A 22,567-nucleotide genomic window follows, 5' to 3' on the forward strand; every position below is an offset into this window, starting at 1 on the left:
CAGCTCTGAGGGTCTTGTAAGCGAAGCTTTGTGTGTCATGTCAGATGCGGCTTTGTGTATTGTGAGAGATGCATGTAAAAGGAGCTTCTTGTTTGTTGTGACCTTCAGAAATGGCAGAGATGCATGGGGAGAACGTCTAACAGCGAGAGAAAAACCTCTTCACCTTCTCTTGTCACTTGTCAACAAGACGGGATGTGGACTGAATGTTGTTGTGGTGATGCTGTCCTGCAGTGAAAGGCACATTGTGGTCGGGGACAGGATGCCCTTAGACACTGATCTGAGATCAGCCTCTCTTAGTCAAGCACAGACGGCACCTCACGCATTTGTAGAGGGAATAATAATACCAGGCTGATCTCAGTTCAGCTATAACCATGTGAGTTTCTAATCAGTCTACACTTTAACCAACAGCTTATTTCTCACTAACTTCAGTTCAGATTTGTCCAAAAATGAGACTCCTGCAGCGAGAGAGAGAGAGAGGAAATAATGCAGGGGGGAATGTTTAGAGATGCAGCTTTTCTGCTGTATTTTGCACACGCACACTTTAAACAATGTGCCTGAAAGCGTTTGACATCTCCTTCCCACCACCTGCTGTGAAGTGTGTGTGCGCAATATCTTTCATTTCTCCTCCACCTCTTTTAATAATCTTTGCAATGGGCTGTTTGGAAGCTCTAGCAGGTGTGTTAGCCAACCCACTAGCAAATATTGCATGTCAAGCAAACTCTTCAATTGACCAGGACACCAGTCTGTATTTACCGGATCAATCCCTGACACTGGACTCAATCCGTTGGCAAGGCTTAACAATGAGATTTTTCCTGCTTGTATAATTAATTTATTCCTCTGATGGCAGAGTTTACTTCAGTCTTCAATGTCACACGATCTTCCAGAAAGCATTCTAATATGCTGATTTTAGAGTTGGTGCTCAAGAAACATTTCTTCATTGTTGAAAACAGTTGTTCTTCTGATAATATTTTTGTGGAAACTGTGATAAATTTTTTCACAATTCTTTGATTTAATAGAAAGTTTAAAAGAAAAGAATTTATTTGAAATACAATAATGTTTTGTAAATCTTATAAATTGTCTTTTTTATTAATTTACATTTTGCATTTTTATATATATTTTTATATATACAAGAAAATGTGTTAATAAGATGAAAAGTATTCAGATCAAATGTAACTATAAATTCATTGGACAATGGAATATGGTGCAACTCATTACTGATTAGTTTGTTTTAGCATATTCTTACTGATGCTTTCAAGAGGTAATTTTAGCAAATTTTTAACAACACTTCATCTATTTGCAACAACCAAAGCACAATAAAGGATTGTTCAAGCAGATTTCAGTGTATATGCAAAACCGTCTGGTCTGAAACTCTCTCTCACTGGCCACCGAAAATTAAGCAGGCCATCTTTATTGATGTCCCAGTTGAACTTTGTAACACTTCAGATGTTCCACCAAAGAGGTTGCAACCAACCATGCAATATAAATGCTCATAACCTCCAGCCACTGCAGCCGATGTGGCTTTCATAGCCTGTTTCTCTTTGTTTATCTCTGCAGTGGGTTCTTGCATTTGAGATTTTCATCCCTCTGGTGCTTTTCTTCATACTCCTGGGCTTGAGGCAGAAGAAGCCGGCCATTCCTGTGAAAGAAGGTAAGTTTCATGACAGCACAGAGCGAGAGAAGAACAGGAGTAGGGGGTGAAGTAAGGAAGGAAAGGTAAGGTATTTCTTACCCCAACCCAGCTCATTCTTGCCCTCCAGTGGTCAGATCACTTCTTTTGTTACCTGGGTGTTACGTTCCCCTACCTGTCTAGGGGTCGGGAGGGGAGGTAACAAAGGATAAAATAAAAAAAAATAAAAAAGGAGGAAGGTGAACACACACTTCAATCCTCTGTCCCAGAGTGAAGATGACACCAGATGATATATGAAATAAAGGATTTTATTTGCAAAAAAAAGACCACAAAAAAACTTAAAAGAGGTTACTGGGGATCAATGGCTCAGGGGAGAGCAAGGCCTAAAATAACAAACAAAACAACCCACTAACTCATTTAGGGAGGAGTTCTAACTAACCTAAGAAAGGATAAGCAAAATGAAATAAACAACATAAACTCTTTAAGGTTCTTATGATGTAATAATGCTCTGTAAGTGTGTCTGAATTAGTTAGACTGGGTCCTTTAGCCTTTATCGGTAAATAAGGGGACAGTTCACTCAAAAAAAATTAAATTCTGTCATTATTTACTCACTCTCATGATGTTCCAAACCTGTATGTTTCTTTCTTCTGTGGAACACAAAAGGAAATACTTTGCAGAATGTTCTGGCTGTTGTTTTCTATACAATGAAAGTGAAAGAAGCTGTCAAGCTTCAAAAAAGTAGCCTAAACGTAGTACAACTTCTGCACTATATTTCAAATCAAGTCATAGAATAGATTTGTTCATGAAACACACGCAAATATAAATTATGCTCTCTGCCATAGCTTCTAAAACTCATTCACGTGCATTCAAATTGCCGACAATTCAGCAATAATTGTTGAACTTCCATTATGTTGAAAAGAATAAACATTCTGCCATCTCCTTTTGTGTTCCACTGAAGAAAAGAAATTCATACAGGTTTGGAATGACATGAAGGTGAGTACATGATTTTTAATTTTTGGGCGAACTATCCCTTTAAGTGTTGTTTGTGGTATATGATGGTGGTTATCCATTTTTCTATGTGGTTGCATCATACAACTTTGCCAATCTGTCATTGATTGCAAAGATTGTTTGGCTGTTAGACAGAGCTTTAGCCATGTATTTTTCTTTTACAGAACACCCTCATTTGTATGTCATCACAATGTCTGTTATTTTCAATGCTGAAATCACACCATGTTTTGTTTTATTTTTGCTTTTCTGTTATCTGTCCAAAATCTCTCTCTCTCTCTCTCTCTCTCTCTCTCTCTCTCTCTCTCTCTCTCTCTCTCTCTCTCTCTCTCTCTCTCTCTCTCTCTCTCTCTCTCTCTCTCTCTCTCTCTCTCTCTCTCTCTCTCCACCTGTCTTTCATTCTTTCTTTCTCATGTGCATGTTCACTGCATGCTGGACCAGTGTGTAAGTCAAAAAGTTATTTTTTTGTGTGTGTGGCTAATTTCTTAACTCTTTTGGGTTTGTGGGGTCATTCAACTATGTGTCCTCTAATTGTGAGTGTGTGTGCTTTTCCGTGGACTCTAACGTGTTTATTGTGCTGTTATTGTGTATTTGTCATGTCAACTGTTTCATGCATCAATCTAATGGTAAAAGGGCCCAAATAACTCCAGCAGTATGTGCACTCTGGAGCTTTCCCAAATGGCAACACACACAACATAAGAAAATGAATAACACTCACTGTGACATAACCAGGCGTGATGCATCAAGATTCCAGCAAATGTGTGCGTTCACACTGAAAGTGTAAAAGCTGTGTGATGCATCAAATCAAATCCAGACATCATCCGTTTTATGTTTTAGCATGAGAGATTTGTCATACAAACAGCCACAATCAATTTCTTTAAGACTCGTCCATGTTTAATGTTAAATATAGTGCTCACCAAAAGTTTTGAAATGGCCCATGTTTCAAAGTGGGGTTTTGGACAATATTGGCATAAATCCTCCATTTCTTGTCATAAATGCAGTAAAGTATCTTAACTTTGAATGTTTTTCTTTTGCATTACATAATTGCAATATAAACATGTCAGACATGCCCCTTTTTATTTATTTTGTTTATTATTAAACATTAAATATTTGATTAAATAACCATTAAAAAAAAAAGGTTTTAACTCCACAAGGATGCATTAAATTGATCAAATAGATTTTTTTTAAATAAATGCCATTCTTTTGAACATTCTATTTATCAAGGAATCCTGAAATAAATTTTTTTTAAACGGGTTCCACAAACATATCTATAGCAGCACAACTGTTTGTTACTTTTTTTTTATACTTTTGAAGACTGGAGTAATGGCTGCAGAAAATTCAGCTTTGCCATCACAGAAATCAGTTAGGCTACCTTTTAAAATATAATAAAATATAAACCATGCAGTTATTTAAAATAAAATAATATTTCATGATATTACGGTTTTTTATAAAATGTAGCCTGAGCATTAGAGACTTCTTTCAGAAACATTTAAAAAAAATCACAGACAGTGTTGCTAAATCCATTGTTTTTCTGTGGAATTGGGCTACTTTTAAATTGTTGCTGTGGGTCGATAGCCCCCCCTCCTCCCCCTCACACCCCACACACCCCACAGCTGGCAACCCTGCTTACCGACCACAAACTTTCAAATGGTAGTGTGTGTTTTCAAAGTTTGTGTTGTCCATTTTTTAAGCTAAGTATTCACAAAATTGTAAGAATTTATGCTGATATTGTCCAAATGCGTTTCAAAGAATAGGGCATTTTCAAACTTTTAATGGGTGATTTTCGCCCAGTGATTATCCCGTGTGAACTTGGCTTCCCATCACAATGCTGCAGAAATGGAAAGTAGTAGGAACAGGAACTAGGATTAGCATAGCTTTTTTATCACTTGCCATTTTATTGCGTCACGCCTGGGGTAAGAGGTTTAGGTGTTGGGCCCCGTATGTCTCTGAACACTAACATAATCCACAATCCACTGTGAATAAAGGATCTGTTTTACAACAGCACGTTATTCAAACATCTTGTCCTGATGATGACACATCTGTGCTTTCCTCAATAAATGAGCTGTGATTTTAATTGTCAGACACTCTCTCTCTCTCACACACACACACACACACAGACTGAATTCATCTACTTACTGAGCCATCAGGTTATTTCCCCGGACTGATCTTTGCTCTTTTAATCCTCAGCTGTGTTTGCGGAGCGGGGAGCAGATGTCAGATATAAGAGTTAGGAAACCGAGGCAATAAACATAGCTACCTCTTGTTAGCAGACAACCTGTCACTGGAACAGCAGAAATATAACACGCCTCAGTGTTAACGTCAATCGAGGGACATTTTTTGCAGAGTCGACAGGTGCTGATGCCGAGCATTGTTTAGCTAACGCTGCTGCTCCTGGGTGAAAGTGCCATGGGGTCTTGCGGCAGAGCAGGCGACGTTGGACGAGGATACCAACTCTACGGGCCACACGCCGCAGTGACAAAACACTTAAGGGAGGAAAAAGAGTCAGCACTTACCATTAAGTAACCTTCTAGGTCCCTTCAGTGCCAGCTGCCTCATTTTTGCATTTCAGGCAAGGCTGCCAAAGTGAATGGAGGCGAAAGCTGAATCTGAATTGACTGATGCTTTAATGGACGATCACATTTCTCTGAGCCATGCATTAATTAAGGCTTCATTAAATAATCTCAGCAGTTATATGCCTAATTTAGTCATTAGCAGTTCAATGCAGGGCAAAGTCGTAGTGAGGGATTGTTTTTATCAGAGAATTGCCATCTGAAAGGTAGTAGTAGCCTAAATTTCAGCAAGTGATTTGTGTCCTATTAAACAAATGTTACAGGCTTTGTGACCATTGGACAAACTAGATTGAAAAAAATTAAAACAAAGAAAAAAAACATGTTATCCAAACTCACGTTGCCGTGATACATGGTGCTCATGAGGGAGACGCAGGTTTGAATCTGGCCTTTAAGTCACCTCAGAATAATTGTATTTATGTGATAAGCTCACAACAACACTGTCATGATGTTGTTTTAAGTCCCGACTGTTGAAGACATGTCACTTAAAGAATCATAATGGAAAAAAGTTGGTATTGGTCATAAATAAACTCTTATAAATTTTAGTTTTCATGAAGTTATGATTGTTAACTGTTGATAAAGAAAAGTGATATAGGCTACACTATCATTCAAAGGTTTGTGCTCAAGACTTAAGACTAAAAAGAAATTCATAGTTTTATTCAGCAAGGATGCATTAAATTGATTATAATATAATAAGACTATATTACAAAAAAATATATATATATTTATAAGTGCTGTTCTTTTGAACTTTCTGTTTATCAAAGAATACTGAAAAAAACGTATCACAACAGTTTCCACAAAAATATTAAGCACCACAACTTTTTTTGTTTTTGTTGTTAAAAAATATGAGCTGTGTTTTTATAATAATAATACATGTTAATAATAATATTAAAAAGAAATGAGCACCTAATCATATCTTAGAGTATTTTCTGAAGGATCATTTGACACCGAAGATTGGAGTAATGATGCTGAAAATTCAGCTTTGACATCACAGTAATAAATTGCATTTAAATATATTAAAATAATAAGAAACGGTTATTTTAAATTATAAACTGTATTTTTTTTTATTAAATAAATGCAGCCGTGGTGAACATAAGAGACTTCTTTTAGAAACATGAAAAACTTACAAGCCCAAAACTTCTCTAGCTTGCTTGAAAATACTTCTCATTTAGGTGAACTACGTTTGGTCTACACAGCATTAGGATGATAAATGCATAAAACACCAAATGTGCATCTTTTTCTCTTTATTTTTTTTGGTCTAGTGCTGAAAAGCTTCCTACCTCTTTTATAAAACATAAAATTCTATCGCATACAGAATTATGCTTTCTGAATTAGTCATTTCTCAGGAGGACTTGAAGGCAGCAATGAGTCCTGGTCCATGGTTGTCACTCCTGCAGTGTTTGTGGCCTTTGAGAAACAAATATAATAATTTACCCGGCCGTCCCTAGAATTTGACTCCATATCAAGTGTGTTCTGGAGCAGGTTGTCGTGAGGAAGTGAGTCATCTAAACACTGCTGTTCGTTCCTGTGTTCTATAAGACATGACTGGCAGCATGTAGGTGTAGAAGAGCTATGCTTTTTTTCTCTCTGCTTCAGTGACAGCTTGTCCAGTCAACCTGTAATAAATTAAATAATGTGAAGGCCACTTGGAGTTTATCAAAGCGATCTGACATCTGAAACCCTCTCTGACCCCGTGTTTGCTCTCTGATATGTGACGGCAGCTTCTTTTTCTCTCCCTGTCTTTTAATCTCTCCCAAAATCTTTGATCTGTGGACCTTGGAAAATGTCATCATCATTGTTTGTTCTGTTATCCCACATCCCACATAAATATTTATCTCCATCCATACACTGATCTGTTTTTATGTTCCTCTCCAATTCTACATCTGAACACAACTGCACCTTCGTCAAACCCATTTAAACCTCATTGCAATGCTGTATTTCACTCTTCTTTCACCTCCATCTTCTCCGTCCCTCCACCCTGTTGGTCTGTTTTTCCCGGTTCCGTTCAGCCTTCTACAGCGCGGCCCCTCTCACCTCGGCGGGCATCATTCCCATCATGCAGTCTCTGTGTCCGGATGGTCAGCGGGATGAGTTTGGCTTCCTGCAGTATAAAAACTCCACGTGAGTCCACCTACGCTTCGTTTCCGATATTTTTTTTTTGTTATCTCTCTTCCGATGACTAAGATGGGCTCTAATGGATTCTGTTCTCATTATATGGTGTGAATAGCAGTCATCATCACCACCTGTAGTAGTGATCATATGAGCTGTTAGATTGTGTAATGGATCTTATCTTTGTGCTTGGATATGAAATGATCTTGTGATGATTTGTAGTGGATCTCAGCCTCCACATAACTGACGTAATTTCTTGTGTTTTGAATGCGAGTTTGCTAGTTTAACTAATAGTGTGTATGTGTATATATACACTCACCTAAAGGATTATTAGGTACACCTGTTCAATTTCTCATTAATGCAATTATCTAATCAACCAATCACATGGCAGTTGCTTCAATGCATTTAGGGGTGTGGTCCTGGTCAAGACAATCTCCTGAACTCCAAACTGAATGTCAGAATGGGAAAGAAAGGTGATTTAAGCAATTTTGAGCGTGGCGTGGTTGTTGGTGCCAGACGGGGCGGTCTGAGTATTTCACAATCTGCTCAGTTACTGGTATTTTCACACACAACCATTTCTAGGGTTTACAAAGCATGGTGTGAAAAGGGAAAAACATCCAGTATGCGGCAGTCCTGTGGGCGAAAATGCCTTGTTGATGCTAGAGGTCAGAGGAGAATGGGCCGACTGATTCACGCTGATAGAAGAGCAACTTTGACTGAAATAACCACTCGTTACAACCGAGGTATGCAGCAAAGCATTTGTGAAGCCACAACACGCACAACCTTGAGGCGGATGGGCTACAACAGCAGAAGACCCCACCGGGTACCACTCATCTCCACTACAAATAGGAAAAACAGGCTACAATTTGCAAGAGCTCACCAAAATTGGACAGTTGAAGACTGGAAAAATGTTGCCCGGTCTGATGAGTCTTGATTTCTGTTGAGACATTCAGATGGTAGAGTCAGAATTTGGCGTAAACAGAATGAGAACATGGATCCATCATGCCTTGTTACCACTGTGCAGGCTGGTGGTGGTGGTGTAATGGTGTGGGGGATGTTTTCTTGGCACACTTTAGGCCCCTTAGTGCCAATTGGGCATCGTTTAAATGCCACGGCCTACCTGAGCATTGTTTCTGACCATGTCCATCCCTTTATGGCGCCATGTACCCATCCTCTGATGGCTACTTCCAGCAGGATAATGCACCATGTCACAAAGCCTGAATCATTTCAAATTGGTTTCTTGAACATGACAATGAGTTCACTGTACTAAAATGGCCCCCACAGTCACCAGATCTCAACCCAATAGAGCATCTTTGGGGTGTGGTGGAACAGGAGCTTCGTGCCCTGGATGTGCATCCCACAAATCTCCATCAACTGCAAGATGCTATCCTATCAATATGGGCCAACATTTCTAAAGAATGCTTTCAGCACCTTGTTGAATCAATGCCACGTAGAATTAAGGCAGTTCTGAAGGCAAAAGGGGGTCAAACACAGTATTAGTATGGTGTTCCTAATAATCCTTTAGGTGAATGTATATATATATATATACACTGTATATATATTATGAATGATACCTGATGATACAATATTATGCCAACAACTTGCCAATATACTTTAATACTTTAAAATATTTATTTCTCTCTCATCTGTAATCTCAATTCTCTAATGTGTAATCAGTATAGACCAGTTGTGATCACACTGGTCTAACAGCTTTTTTGTGTGTGTGGGGTTATCTCCTGTTTAATGATTTGCCCCAATCTTATTTTTATTTTGCTCTTCTCATTTGAAGTTTCACCCTCTTTTTTTCCCCCTCATATTTCTCAGTGTGACTCAGTTGTTGGAAAGGATCAGTGAAGTAGTGGAGCAGAATCACTTGTTTACGTCAGACAGGCCCAGTTTGGGAGAGGAGCTGGAGTCACTGCAACAGCACCTTGAAAGTCTGAGCTCAGCACAAGGCCCTCTAGAGAGCCACTACAACACCAGCCATGGTCAGAAAATATACATGCATACATACATACTGTGCATACACCAACCACACATGTATGTCTTCAAATGAACTTAGTGCAAATTAGAAAATATAGGCAAATCACTATAGTATACACTATATAAATAGCGCTGCAGTTTCTGCTTGATTTAGTGCTGCTTAAATCCCATTGTTATAAGATTGTTTCTTTATTCTCATAAGAATACATATAAAGTATATTCAATTGACACTATACAGTATGTATACTTTGGACATTCAAAAATCACCATTTGCATATTTTCAACTGTAATCATGCATATACCGGTATATGAAGATTTTATAGACCATGTATTGAAAGGAATCATAGACCACACTGAAGACGATCATATAGCAGTACATTTTAGAGAAATATATGCTTTTGAGTGTTATTGAGCTGATTTCTTACACACCAGTGTAGACGTTATAAACATCTACATGTCATAAAAACATATTAAACAGTCATACTGGACTTTGTGGTCTATTAACATTCATTGATATGTACTGTATGTGACTGCAAAAGAAACTGATGCAAAAGAGTTTCTTTTGCTGCGTACCACCGTTTAAAATGACCTGCGTATTTGCATAGTGTAAACGCGTATGACCAATATTAGATCTAAAAGTCACACTGACCTCTTTGTACTGTACTTGAAAAACATAAAGTATATTAAACTAAGAATCAATCACCTACACTACTATTCAAAAGTTTGGGGTCGGAATAATTTTTTCATTGAAAGAAGTTTTTTGCACTCAGTAAGGCTGCATTTATTTGATCGAAACTTTATTAAAAACTGTAATGTTGTGAAATATTCTTACAATTTCAAATAACTGTTTTTAGTTTTAATGTATTTTTAAAATGTAATTTATTCCTGTCATGGCAAAGCTGAATTTTCTACAGCCATTACTCCAGTCTTCAGTCATTCAGAAATCTTTAGAAATTTTCGGAATTCATTCTAATATACTGATTTGGTGCATTTATTATCATTATAAAAAAAATAAAAATAAAGTTGCTCATTAATATTTTTGTTGAAACCGTGATATGGTATTTTCAGATTGTTTACAATTAACAGAATTTTTTTACAACAGCATTTTTTTGTAACATTGTAAAAGTCTTTACTATAATGCATCCTTGCTGAATAAAAGTATTCATTTCTTTCAACAACAACAAAAAAATATTACTGTCCCCCATTCTTTTGAACGGTAGTGTACACCTACGGAAATGCAAACTGCTTTGATGAAAAATGGGTGTGCATGTCTCCGCTTCAGGTTTCACTGTAGGAAGTGTCCTCAGGAACCAGTCCATGTTCCAGCAGTTCCTGATCAGAAACCTTTCCCTGCCAAACGACACCGCCAGCCTCCTGCTCTCTTCCCCCATCAATCTGAAAGAGGTCGGTCTTCTCACCTCAACTTCTTTTCTCCTCCAACCTAGGTCAGACAGCAGTGCTTTTGAAATCCAAATTATGACTCAGCGTCATGCTCCTCTGAGGCGTCTTCTTCTTTCATCCTCTTTGGAATCTCAGCTCGGGTTTGCAGCACCGTTAACAATTCTACTCCATGACAACAGAGAAAGAGGTTGTGCGATAGAATAATGTTTTAGGGCAGAGGAGCTCCAGCGGTGCACGCTTTCATGGGTTAACGTGCTGTTGTCAAAGTAAAAGTGTTGAGATAGGCTCTTGTGAGTTTCCGAATGAAATGCAAATTTTCCTCAGGGAGTTTCGTTTCTTCTCTTCTCTGGCTATTTAAAGTATATGTATGAGATAGGAGTTTCTAAATCTGTACTTGTGTGTGTGTGTGCGTGCTTCAGGTGTATAATCTCATCTTTGGGACGTATCCTAAAGTGGGATCAAAGGCAGGAGAAAAGGATGAAGGACAGCATGAACCCCACAGTCCTGGAGAGAAGCTTGTACAGCTGGAGGTATAGAATGAATGAAACACACACACACACACATTTTATTTTGCATGTATACATACACTGACGTTCAAAAGTTAAGGTCACTAAGATTTTTTCACTAAGAAATTAATACTTTTATTTAGCAAGGATGCATTAAATTGATAAAAAAAAGGACAGTAAAGACTTTTACATTGTTGCACAAAAAATTATATTTCAAGTAAATGCTGTCCTTTTGAGCTTTCTATTCAACAAAGAATCATGGGGAAAAGTATCATGATTTCCACAAAAAAAACAGAAAGTATCATGGTTTCCACACTATTTGTGAGTGTGTGTGGGTGATATTCGTAGCTGATTACATACTGTATGCATAAATAAAACACAATGTATAAAGGTATATTCATGCAACAGTGCCTTTTTCTTTAACCCTTTTATCTTTCCAAAAATGAATTTTTCTATCCATTATATGCCTCAAAGCACATCTTGGATAAAAGCAGCTGCTAATTAAATAAACATGAAAGTAAATGCAGTTTAAAACTAACAAACACTGATTTTATATTCCTTAAACTCCATTAAAATGCAAAGACTAAACTTACAGTAATTTAAGTCTGCAATAATTCAATAATATAATATTTGTCCCACACATGACTAATTAATGCAGTACCAGTGCTGCTGCAGTGCCTTTCTCATTCATATTTCATACTTGTTGAGCTGCTGTAAGCAACTTTTCTGAATACCACACACATAATGTACCTACTACTTGACGGATATCGCAGTGTCCTGAGAAATCACCTGTCTCTGTCCCAGCCCTAGACATTGTAAACAGCAAAAAAAGAGTCAGGCGAGCAGGCAGCACACCGTTTTTTATATCAGCAACGCTCTCTGCCTGTAAATCCTTTGCTGTGTTTGCTGACATTAGATTTGTTGTCTTATCTTTAGGTTGTGGATTTTTTGAGAGAGGTTGTGTGGTTTAGCTAGCATATTAAAATGGTTATGTGTTATTGGTGGAAAATGTTAAACCTAATCATGCTGGTTACTGCATTCATTTTGACAGCCCTAAAAATTAGTTTAATAATGTTTAGTAATATTGAAACTGATACTTTGGTTTGGATTCAGTAGACGGTTAGGTGGCATCTCACTATGCATCAATGGAGTGTGGCAGATTACTGAAATGAGGAGGCAAAGTCCCCTCCCTATGTCTGGGGATTTTTTTGTGGCCGTGCTCGTATTTTCATAAATGTATGTTCCGGTTTCATTTCATGCTGCTGAGCAAACTGAAATTATCTTTGCGCAATAAAGACACAAAAGTCTCGTCAAGTTTAAGCATTTTAAATAAAATAATTTACATTATTTTTCTATACTGTTGATTTACTTTCTCATGCCAATTTGCTTTGAGTAAACATTGCCAACTCAAAACAGGGACAAAACACCCCTGCTATATATACTGTAAATAGTATAGTTAGTCATTTGCTGTAAAGGTCTTTCCAATTAGGGCATGCAATTGCTTATAACCTTGCAGTTATAAAACAATCATGTTTCAGTCTCTCTTTCATACCCAGAAGCAATTACTTGGAGGCTGGCGAAGTCTGGAGGGGGGTCTGATTCAGAAGGCATTGAGAGACCCCACTGAAGCAGCTCACCGTCAAGCTCTGCTTAAAGTCCTGTCCCAAGCACTGGGGATCGCTGGGGGTGGAGGAGGCCAAAAATTTGATCCTCAAGCACTGCGTGAGATGGAGGTCGGTCTGCCGCTCCACTTTAAACCTGAAGCTTTTTAAATGTCAAATTTTTTTTAATTTTTTTGCAATTCCTTTTCTCAGAAATTATATTCTTCTGTTTAATGACAACAACTCACAAAACTGATGGATTTCTTACATTTTTCCATGTTTTTCAGGGAATTCTCTTGACTGGTGCAGTGCTTGAAACACTCACTTGTGGGGAAGGAGGGAACAGCGAAATAAGCAAAATCCTATTGGTCCCTGAGAAACAACAGGCAGTTTTACAGTCCTATCTAACGACTGTTTGTGGTGGAGGGGCGGGGCAGAGGGCGGAGCTCTTTGGGAAAATGAGTGAGGAATTGAGGGATCAGATTGATACACAGAGAGTCTTTGATCAGGTACCTACAACAACACATTTTCTTTACCAGACACTATTTGGTATTTGTGTCACTTTTATGTCCCAGGGGTTGATTTGTTATTAAAATCAACCTATTTTTTATTTATTTTTATTCAAACCAGTTACAATTTAAATACAAAACACAGCATAATCAACAAACAAACAAGCATCACACATAGAAAGGAACAGGTCACATATGGCAGTTACATTTTTGTGTTATATGGCATTTTAACATGGCCTTAAATTCATTTAATGGGACTAGATCAGTTAGATGTAGCAAATTTTGCAAGTTATTCCAAGACCATGGTGCAAAGTAAGAAAAGGCTTTTTTTCCCAGCTCAGTAAAAACCCTTGGAACCTGGTAAGAAAACCACCTCGTGGATCGGAGATGAAAACTGCTTGAATTTTTCAACAGGAGATTACATAGATATGACGGCAATTTACCCAACATGGCCTTGTATAGAAAAATATGCAAATTAAGTTGTCTACGTAGACTTAGTGTCGGCCAGCCTACCAGTTCATACAGCGTACAATGAGGAGTACGGAAACCAGAGTTAGTTAAAAAACGTAAAGCACTATGATACACAGAATCTAAAAGGTGAAGAGTACTAGAGGCAGTATGCATGTAGACAATATCACCATAGTCCAAAACACTCAAAAAGGTAGCCTGCACAAGTTTTTTTCTAGCTAACAGATTAAAACAAGCCTTATTCCTAAAGTAAAACCCCAGCCTTAGTTTCAGCTTTTTTACAAGCTTTTCAACATGAACTTTAAAAAAAAGTTTGTTGTCCAGAAAAAAACCTAAATACTTATATGATGAGACATTTTAAATTTAGTCCCCCTTTAGTGTGTTAATAGTTATAATATCTTGGGATTGGGAACGAGCCCTTGAAAACGTCATAGATTTGGTTTTCTTAGTATTTAGCACTAACTTGAGGCCATGTAGTGAAATTTGTAACTGTTGAAAGGCTAACTGAAGGTGATTTATAGCTTGGTTCAGTGAAGGGGCAACTGAATATATCACAGTATCATCTGCATAAAGGTGTAGTTTAGCAGTTTGCACATCCTTTCCAATATTGTTTATGAATATAGAAAATAAAATAGGAGCTAAAATCGAACCTTGAGGAACACCCTTGGAAATCTCTAAAAAGTCTGATTTAAGACCATCTATAGAAACACATTGTGTTCGTTCTGTAAGATAGTTTTTGAACCAATTGATAGCTGTGTTTCCTAATCCAATGTTACTTAGTCTTTTTAGCAATAGCTCATGGTCAACAGAGTCAAAAGCTTTGGACAGATCCACAAATAAGGCAGCGCAGTGTTGTTTTTTATCCAAGGCATTTATAATATCATTTAATAGCAACAAGGTTGCTGTAACAGTGCTGTGTCCAGCTCTAAAGCCTGACTGTACATCAGTTAAAATGTTGTGCTCTGCCAAGTATTCTTTCAATTGCCAGTTTACTTGAGCTTCCAAAATTTTTGCAAGAATAGCGAGTTTGGAGATTGGCCTATAATTGTGAAGATCTGAGGGGTCGCCACCCTTTAACAAAGGAAGCACAGGCTGCTTTCCATAATTTGGGAATTGAACTTGTCTGCAAACTACAATTAAAAAGATATGCTATAGGCTTAGCTATACATTATACATAAACATATTAACCATTTGTGTGAAAATGATTTATATACACTTTTCAAAAATTAAAGTTTATTTCTAAAGTTAGTGTATTTGTTTTAGCAGGTAGACAAGAGTGTCAGTGATGTCATGTTTGAGATTAAATATCGGACATTGCCTGGTTAAGAAAAATCTAAATGAATTGATGTCACTTATAAGCAATTTATTAATAATAAGTTATTTCCAATTAAGCTGTTAAATAATGCAACAGTGTTTTTATTTCAAATAGTGTGTTTTAGGATATGTAAATGTTAACTCTGAAATTAGACACAGGAATCTGTCATTTTATTCAATTTTATTACTGTTAAAAATGTCATTTCCACTACTGTGATTTCCTTCGCAGAGTGCTATTAAACACAATGTAGAATTTGAGATATTATGGAAATAACACTGTAGTGGGAAGCTTCAGAGAAAAGAATAATCAAAACCTTCACACATATACACATACAGAAGCTATCCACTGTTGGACATTTGTAGTGAACCATTCCAAACCGTGCTCCCTCACTGACTGCCTCTCTGACCTAAAATTATGGATGCAAAACAATTTTCTTAAACTCAATACAGATAAAACTGAAATTCTGCTGATTGGCCCTAAAAGCATCCTTTCTAAATCTCCCAGTCTCACTCTCAATATTGATGGTTCATCTGTCCACCCTACCCCTGTTGTCAAAAACCTTGGCATTTTGCTTGACTCCACCCTTAGCTTTGATCCTCATATCAAATCACTCACTAAGACTGCCTTCTTTCACCTCCGCAACATTGCTCGCCTCAAACCCTTCCTCTCTGTTAGTGATGCACACACTTTGGTTAACTGCTTCATTATGTCCCGTCTAGACTACTGCAACTCACTTTTCCTTGGTCTCCCTGTGAAATCACTTCAAAGGTTACAATAAATTCAAAACTCGGCAGCCAGACTCCTCACCCATACCAGACGATCAGCACACATCACCCCCATTCTCTACCAACTCCACTGGCTACCAGTTCCATCCCGGATCAAATACAAAGCGCTCAATAACCTTGCTCCCCCCTACATCCGCGACCTCCTGATCCCGTACACTCCATCCCGGTCACTCAGATCCTCTGACCAAAATCTCTTGGCTATCCCCCGCTCCAGACTTTCCACCCTGGGTGGCAGATCCTTCAGTGTCTTGGCCCCCAAACTCTGGAACAGCCTCCCTCAATCTCTTCGTGACTGTCCTTCACTTTCCCTCTTTAAAGCTCATCTCAAGACCTTTTTGTTTAAGGAACATTTTTCCACACCAAACTCATAGCTTCACACAGATTACTTGTCTTTGTTGTATTGTTTTGGTTGTTGCTGTTGTGTATACTTGCCTTTCCACTATGTAAAGCGACCTTGGGTTTGAGAAAGGCGCTATATAAAATAAACTTATTATTATTATTATTTATTTAAATAAACAGTCGAGAGTATAAAAAGAGAAAGTCTACAGAGCCAAAAGTGCCATGTTTACTGTACCTATTGCTTTCTCCTCTGTCCATTCTCCCTCCTGTCCTCCATCCTCAGTTGCGTCTGGAGCAGTCTAACATGTCTGGACTCTTGGATCAGTCCCACCTCGGGGCTCTGCTGAAGAACCTTGCTGATGTGGAACGGCTGCTAAAGGACGTTGATCTGCTGTCCGGTCTGGCCAGACTGCTTCCTAAAGGGGCCTGTGCAGGCCACCAGCCTCCTCCTATAGCCAACACAACCTCATGGAGCTCCAACACAACAACATGGGGTCCCAACACAACAGACACCCCTGTGGAGGAAGGAGAGGGAGCCGCAGGAAATGAGGCTGAGGCTGAAAACCCTAGATCACAGTTTTCTGCCTTTGTTCAGCTGTGGGCTGGTCTTCAGCCCATTCTGTGTGGGAATAACAGGTGTGTATATGGGTGTTGTGGGGTGTGTTACCTTTCTGAATGTGAAATGTGAATGTTATTTTGAATGTTGTTTCGTTAGGATTATTGAGCCAGAAGCTCTGAAACAGGGCAATATGAGTTCCCTGGGCTTTACCAGCAAAGAACAAAGAAACCTGGGATTACTCGTCCATCTCATGACTACAAATCCCAAAATCCTCTACTCTCCCATTGGCTCAGAGGTGGACAAGGTCATACAAAAGGCAAGTCAAGACTCTGAAAAAAAGTTGAACAAGTCTTGAGCATTTATAACATTGCAATCGGGTTTGCAACCCGAAAAAAACCCCACAGATTAATTCCTCCTGAATCCAATTTACCTGGTCATTCTTTCATTCGATTTAGATTGTACCCAAGGTGGGTTAATCAGATTTTTTTCTATCTCTTTAGGCCAATGAGACGTTTGCTTTTGTGGGTAATGTGACTCACTATGCCCGTGTTTGGCTCAACATCTCAGCTGAATTAAGGGCCTTCTTAGAGGAGGGTAAATTGCAAAATCACCTGATGTGGCTTCAGCAGGTAACATTTCAGTCGTTAATTTAAGGTTTTTTTTTAATAGCACTTCATGTTGTGCATGTGCTTGATGTCTTTTGTTTTGTCCATATGTCGTAGTTTATTGCAGACCTAAAGAGGCACCCTGAACTGTTGAACGTCTCAGACAGTGAGCTGATGAACAGTCTGCTGGAGGAGAACTTCACCCTGCCAAACACAACCACTCTCCTGGAGCAGCTGCACACCATCGATAATGCTGCTTGTGGCTGGACAAACTTCATGGCAAAGGTCAGAAGTAAACCTGTGGAGTGTGTTTTGATGTTGACAGTGACACCATAGAAATAACACGATTACACATTTTCAAAAGTCAATTGCATTCTTCATATAATAGGAAAATATATATTTCTGACTTTTTTTAAACGTATATCTGCTGAAAAATTCATTTTGATTCTATATGCCTCAGGTCAGTGTGGATATCTTCAGAGGCTTCCCTGATGAAGATAGCATTGTCAATTACACACTGAACCAGGCCTACCATGACAATGTCTCAGTCTTTGCAAGTAAGTGACCAATGGATCTCATAAAAGTTTTCCTCAACTGATTGTAAAAAAACTTGTAGAGAAAATGTGCTGGTCATATTGCACTCACAAATGAAAGGAAATAAAGAAAATATTTTATTGTGCTTCGAATATATGTAATCTATAACTAGAATTGAGGGGCTAAAATTGTCCTAAAAATAATGTCACAAATCAATACAACGTAATCTTTATTTTCTTTTTTTTTCTTATGATTTTGGGGTGAAATATGACTCAGCCATTTATTAACAAGGTTTGTGAGACTGACCCATCCATTCCCCATTAAAACCATATTTTCATGATTCATTTAGCCTTTAGTCATACATTGTTAAATGTAGCCAGCAGCCATATGTTTAATCTGTGCTTTCTCTCTAGGTGTGATTTTCCAGACCAATAAAGATGGATCTCTGCCACCCCACGTTATGTATAAGATTCGACAGAACTCCAGCTTCACAGAGAAAACCAATGAAATCCGCCGAGCTTATTGGCGTCCTGGGCCGAACACGGGAGGCAAATTCTACTTCCTTTACGGCTTTGTGTGGATCCAAGGTATGGATAAGAAGACTTAGCAGGTCTTTGTAAAAAAAATAGTCATAGGATAGGATATCGAAAAACAGATATTGTATTGTATTTGCTCTAAACTACTTAAACTGTGAGCACTTTAAACTTTTGATTTTATTGGCTGTGAAAGATCTAGTTTCCATCTAGAGTGGTAGACTAAACTCACGAGTGTTATTTCTGTGCAAAATTTTTTACAAAACTGTTGACAAAGCAATAAATAGTTCTCTGTGAAAAACATCCACCGTGTATTGAATTGGCATGGGAAAAGTGGAATGAAGTTGATGTTTTATTCAAAATGAAAACTATTCTGGTAAAAAGTGCACCTGGTTATGTAAAGCTTAGTGCGTCGTGCGCGTCAATAAAGTGCTGGTTTGGCTTTTCTGGAAGCTGTGCTTATTCAGGAGCTCAGAAAAGCGGATCAAAGCTTTCTCTCATTGCAAAAGTGCAAAGCTGCTGTGTGTAAATTCAGTTCGGTTTACTTGATGGTGTGTTGATGTTTCCATGTTTCTTCCTCTTCTAGACATGATTGAGCGGGCAATAATCAACACGTTTGTGGGCCATGATGTTGTGGAGCCTGGAAACTATGTGCAGATGTTTCCCTATCCATGCTACACTAGAGACGAGTGAGCTTAGTCTTCCTTTTTTTATTGTATAGTTTGTATTAATTTCTCTTTTAGGCTGACTACTCATAGCCTAAAACACTGCATTTAAAACATGGTGAATCGCAGATGTTTAGTTGTATTGTGTTAATGTGTGTTATGCATGTGATGATGAAGTGGTTTCTGAATTATCTTGGAGTCAGATAGAACACAGAAGAAAAAAGAAAGAAAAAAAAGAAAAATCCCTCGCTCCAGGCTAAATCACGCAACCTTCCCGCTCTGCTTCCACTCTGCATTAAATTTGCAGATGACACAGGATTAGTTAGTCTCCTCCAGGGGAAAGAGGACAATCATAGACTCGTCTTAGAACAGTTTATTTCGTGGTGTGATTCTTCTGATCTACTTCTTAACACTTTTAAGACCAAACAGATGTGGGATTTTAGGAAAATGATGATGATGTTTGTTACTACTATTTAAGGAAAGCCAATTTAGAAAGTTGTAATGTTTATTCAAGTTTGTTTTGTACAAGTTTATACATATTGGTTGTTATGACCTTCTGTATCATTTGCTCATTTGGAGACAAAACTGTGGTACAAAAAAAGCAAGGGAAGAGAATCCTAACCACTGCAAGCAAACTTTTATGCATCCTTAACTAGTTTACACATTTCTCCTAGCTCATAAGTACCCACTTTACCAAGAATTTGATGCTACCTTCAGGTCATAGGTTTAGGTTGCAAGCATAATTATATACAGATACACTATCGTTTTTTTAAACGTTTAAAGTTTTTTTATGCTCACCAAGGATGCAATTATTTGAGCAAAAATACAGTAATATTGTGAAATATTATTACAATTTAAAATAACCTTTTCTCTTTTGATATAATTTAAAATGTTAAATTTATTCCAATGATGGCAAAGCTGAATTTTCAGTAGTGATTACTCCATTGAAGCCATTGACTTCCATAGTAGGAAAAAAAATACTATGGAAGTCGATGGCTGCCGTCAACTGTCTGGTTCACTACCATTATAAACTACCATTATAAAGCTTGGAAGAGCAATGATATTTTTTAATATAACTCCGGTTGTGTTCGTCTGAAAGAAGATAGTCATATACACCTAGCTTGAGGGTGAGTAAATCATGGGATAATTTTCATTTTTGGGTGAACTATCTCTGTAAGAATGCCCATGTCCGAATCCACTGAAGACAATTGTCTCAAGGGATTAATAAAGACACTACTCATAAAACATCTCACAAACTCCGGTTAATACTAGCTTTGTACTGGTGGAGTTTATAAGTAGTTACAGGGTGTATTATACTTGTGATGTATCAATTGGTGGAGGTGAGGAGTTGTAACAAGTGTTTCCATTTGCAGTTTCCTGTTTGTTATCGAGCACATGATGCCTCTGTGTATGGTCATATCCTGGGTCTACTCTGTGGCCATGATGATCCAGCACATCGTAGCAGAAAAGGAACAAAGACTGAAAGAGGTGAGCGAATAGAATCAACTGTCCTTTAAAACAAATAATTCCTCTGATGAGAAACTGAAGCAGTGTCCCTAATAAACTAGAGAGGGATTGAGAGTGGTGCCATGGTTGATGCAAGGTGTTTTACCATAGGTGATGAAGATGATGGGCTTGAATAACGCAGTGCACTGGGTGGCCTGGTTCATCACAGGCTTCGTGCAGCTTTCGATCTCAGTGACGGCCCTCACTGCCATACTGAAATACGGCAAAGTTCTCCTCCACAGCGATCCCTTTATCATCTGGCTCTTCCTCACAATCTACGCTGTCGCCACCATCATGTTCTGGTACTGGAGTGTGCCATACCTAGTTTTTACTCGCTCACATCCTATTTACATTGTTTTTCAGTGAGGAATAGTAGTCAAAAGTTGTTTGATATCATGTAAATGTTCTCTCCGCTTTCTTTTGGGGAAGTTTCCTGGTGTCGGTGTTGTACTCTAAAGCCAAACTGGCCTCAGCATGTGGAGGAATCATCTACTTTCTGAGTTATGTGCCCTACATGTACGTGGCCATAAGAGAAGAGGTGGCTCACGACAAGATCACTGCCTTTGAGAAGTGCATAGCGGTATGAAGACGTCCCATGAATCCCTTCCATGTTCCAATACATGCACGTAATGTTTGATAGTTGGCTCTTCTATAGTTCTTGAGTGATTCTCTCTCTGTGTCTGCAGTCTTTAATGTCAACCACAGCATTCGGCCTGGGGTCTAAGTACTTTGCCCTGTATGAAGTTGCTGGAGTGGGAATCCAGTGGCGCACTCTCAACCAATCACCTGTAGAGGGTGATGACTTCAACCTCCTGCTGTCTATGGTCATGCTAACCATTGATGCCATTGTATACGGTGTGTTGACCTGGTATATAGAGGCTGTGCATCCAGGTAAGCTGCAGTGCTGTCATTATTGTTGTTCGGTAACAAAATTGTAGTATTTAGTTTTGGTTTCCATAATGTTTTTTTCTTTTCCAGGGATGTATGGACTGCCCCGGCCATGGTATTTTCCCTTGCAGAAATCCTATTGGTTAGGTAGCGGCCGCATAGAGACATGGGATTGGCCGTGGAGTGGCGGGACCAGGCTGAGTGTGATGGAGGAGGACCAGGCTTGTGCTATGGAACACAGGCGCTCAGGTATGACTCGATTCGGATCAGTTATGTTGACATTTTGGGATAACAGATTAATGGTGGGCTGTGTAGGCTAATGGATAACAGTTCTGACGTAGTCATTCTGAATGAATCAGGGGTGTATTGGAAAAGTTGAGCAAGGAGACACACTTAGGAGTGAATCTTTGAAAAGTGATAATTATCCTCCAAAAATGTAAAAATATATTGAAACAAATGTAGAACCTGTTTAGATTATTTATATTATTTGTTAGTTCTTTATTTATATTATACAAACCAACATACTTATTTTCTATGTAAGCTTATTAGTGGTGCTTGCAAAGCTATCTATCTATCATTCGTTTAATCAGTTCTATCATTCGATCTATCTATCATTCGTTTTATCTATAGTTCTATCATTCTATCTATTGTTTGTTTGTTCTATCATTCTATCTTTCGTTCTGTCTTTCTATCATTTGTTCTATCTATCGTTCTATCTATTGTTTGTTCTTTTGTTCGTTTGTTCTATCATTCGTTTGTTCTTTCAATTGTTCTATCGTTCGTTCTATCTTATGTTCTATCGTTCATTTGATCGTTCGTTCTATTGTTCCTTCTATTCATTCTATCATTCATTCTATCGTTCTATCATCAGTTCTATCGTTCAAATATCGTTCTTGCATTCTATTTATCTATCATTTTATCATTCATTCTATCGTTCATTCTATCAATCTACCTATCTTTCTACTGTATCTATCATTCAAGTGTTCTGTCATTCTATTATTCTATCTTTCTAACTATTATTCTATCTAGAACTATCGTTCTGTCCATCTTGACCTTCAAGCT

The 22,567-nt window shown here is 38.2% G+C and overlaps 1 protein-coding gene across 3 annotated transcripts in view; it reads left to right on the plus strand.

The window, feature by feature from the left end:
* Positions 1-22,567, plus strand: part of abca2 (ATP-binding cassette, sub-family A (ABC1), member 2) — an 80,948-nt gene that overhangs the window by 40,473 nt on the left and 17,908 nt on the right. For 2 of the 3 annotated variants that reach the window (XM_056244045.1, XM_056244047.1), the window contains exons 2-20: positions 1,555-1,648; positions 7,209-7,320; positions 9,133-9,296; positions 10,574-10,695; positions 11,112-11,222; positions 12,755-12,931; positions 13,087-13,308; positions 16,499-16,851; positions 16,931-17,090; positions 17,275-17,403; positions 17,497-17,664; positions 17,840-17,936; positions 18,327-18,500; positions 19,033-19,135; positions 20,485-20,599; positions 20,729-20,919; positions 21,047-21,197; positions 21,304-21,508; positions 21,596-21,754. In XM_056244045.1, coding sequence (XP_056100020.1) covers positions 1,555-1,648; positions 7,209-7,320; positions 9,133-9,296; positions 10,574-10,695; positions 11,112-11,222; positions 12,755-12,931; positions 13,087-13,308; positions 16,499-16,851; positions 16,931-17,090; positions 17,275-17,403; positions 17,497-17,664; positions 17,840-17,936; positions 18,327-18,500; positions 19,033-19,135; positions 20,485-20,599; positions 20,729-20,919; positions 21,047-21,197; positions 21,304-21,508; positions 21,596-21,754 — 3,007 coding nt within the window. The remainder of the gene's footprint in view (positions 1-1,554; positions 1,649-7,208; positions 7,321-9,132; positions 9,297-10,573; positions 10,696-11,111; positions 11,223-12,754; positions 12,932-13,086; positions 13,309-16,498; positions 16,852-16,930; positions 17,091-17,274; positions 17,404-17,496; positions 17,665-17,839; positions 17,937-18,326; positions 18,501-19,032; positions 19,136-20,484; positions 20,600-20,728; positions 20,920-21,046; positions 21,198-21,303; positions 21,509-21,595; positions 21,755-22,567) is intronic. The other variant, XM_056244046.1, reaches the window with a different exon arrangement.

The sequence above is a fragment of the Rhinichthys klamathensis genome, unplaced genomic scaffold, assembly GCF_029890125.1.
Source record: "Rhinichthys klamathensis goyatoka isolate OS25496 unplaced genomic scaffold, OSU_Roscu_1.1 h1tg000899l_1, whole genome shotgun sequence".
In the NCBI taxonomy this organism is placed as follows: Eukaryota; Metazoa; Chordata; class Actinopteri; order Cypriniformes; family Leuciscidae; genus Rhinichthys; species Rhinichthys klamathensis.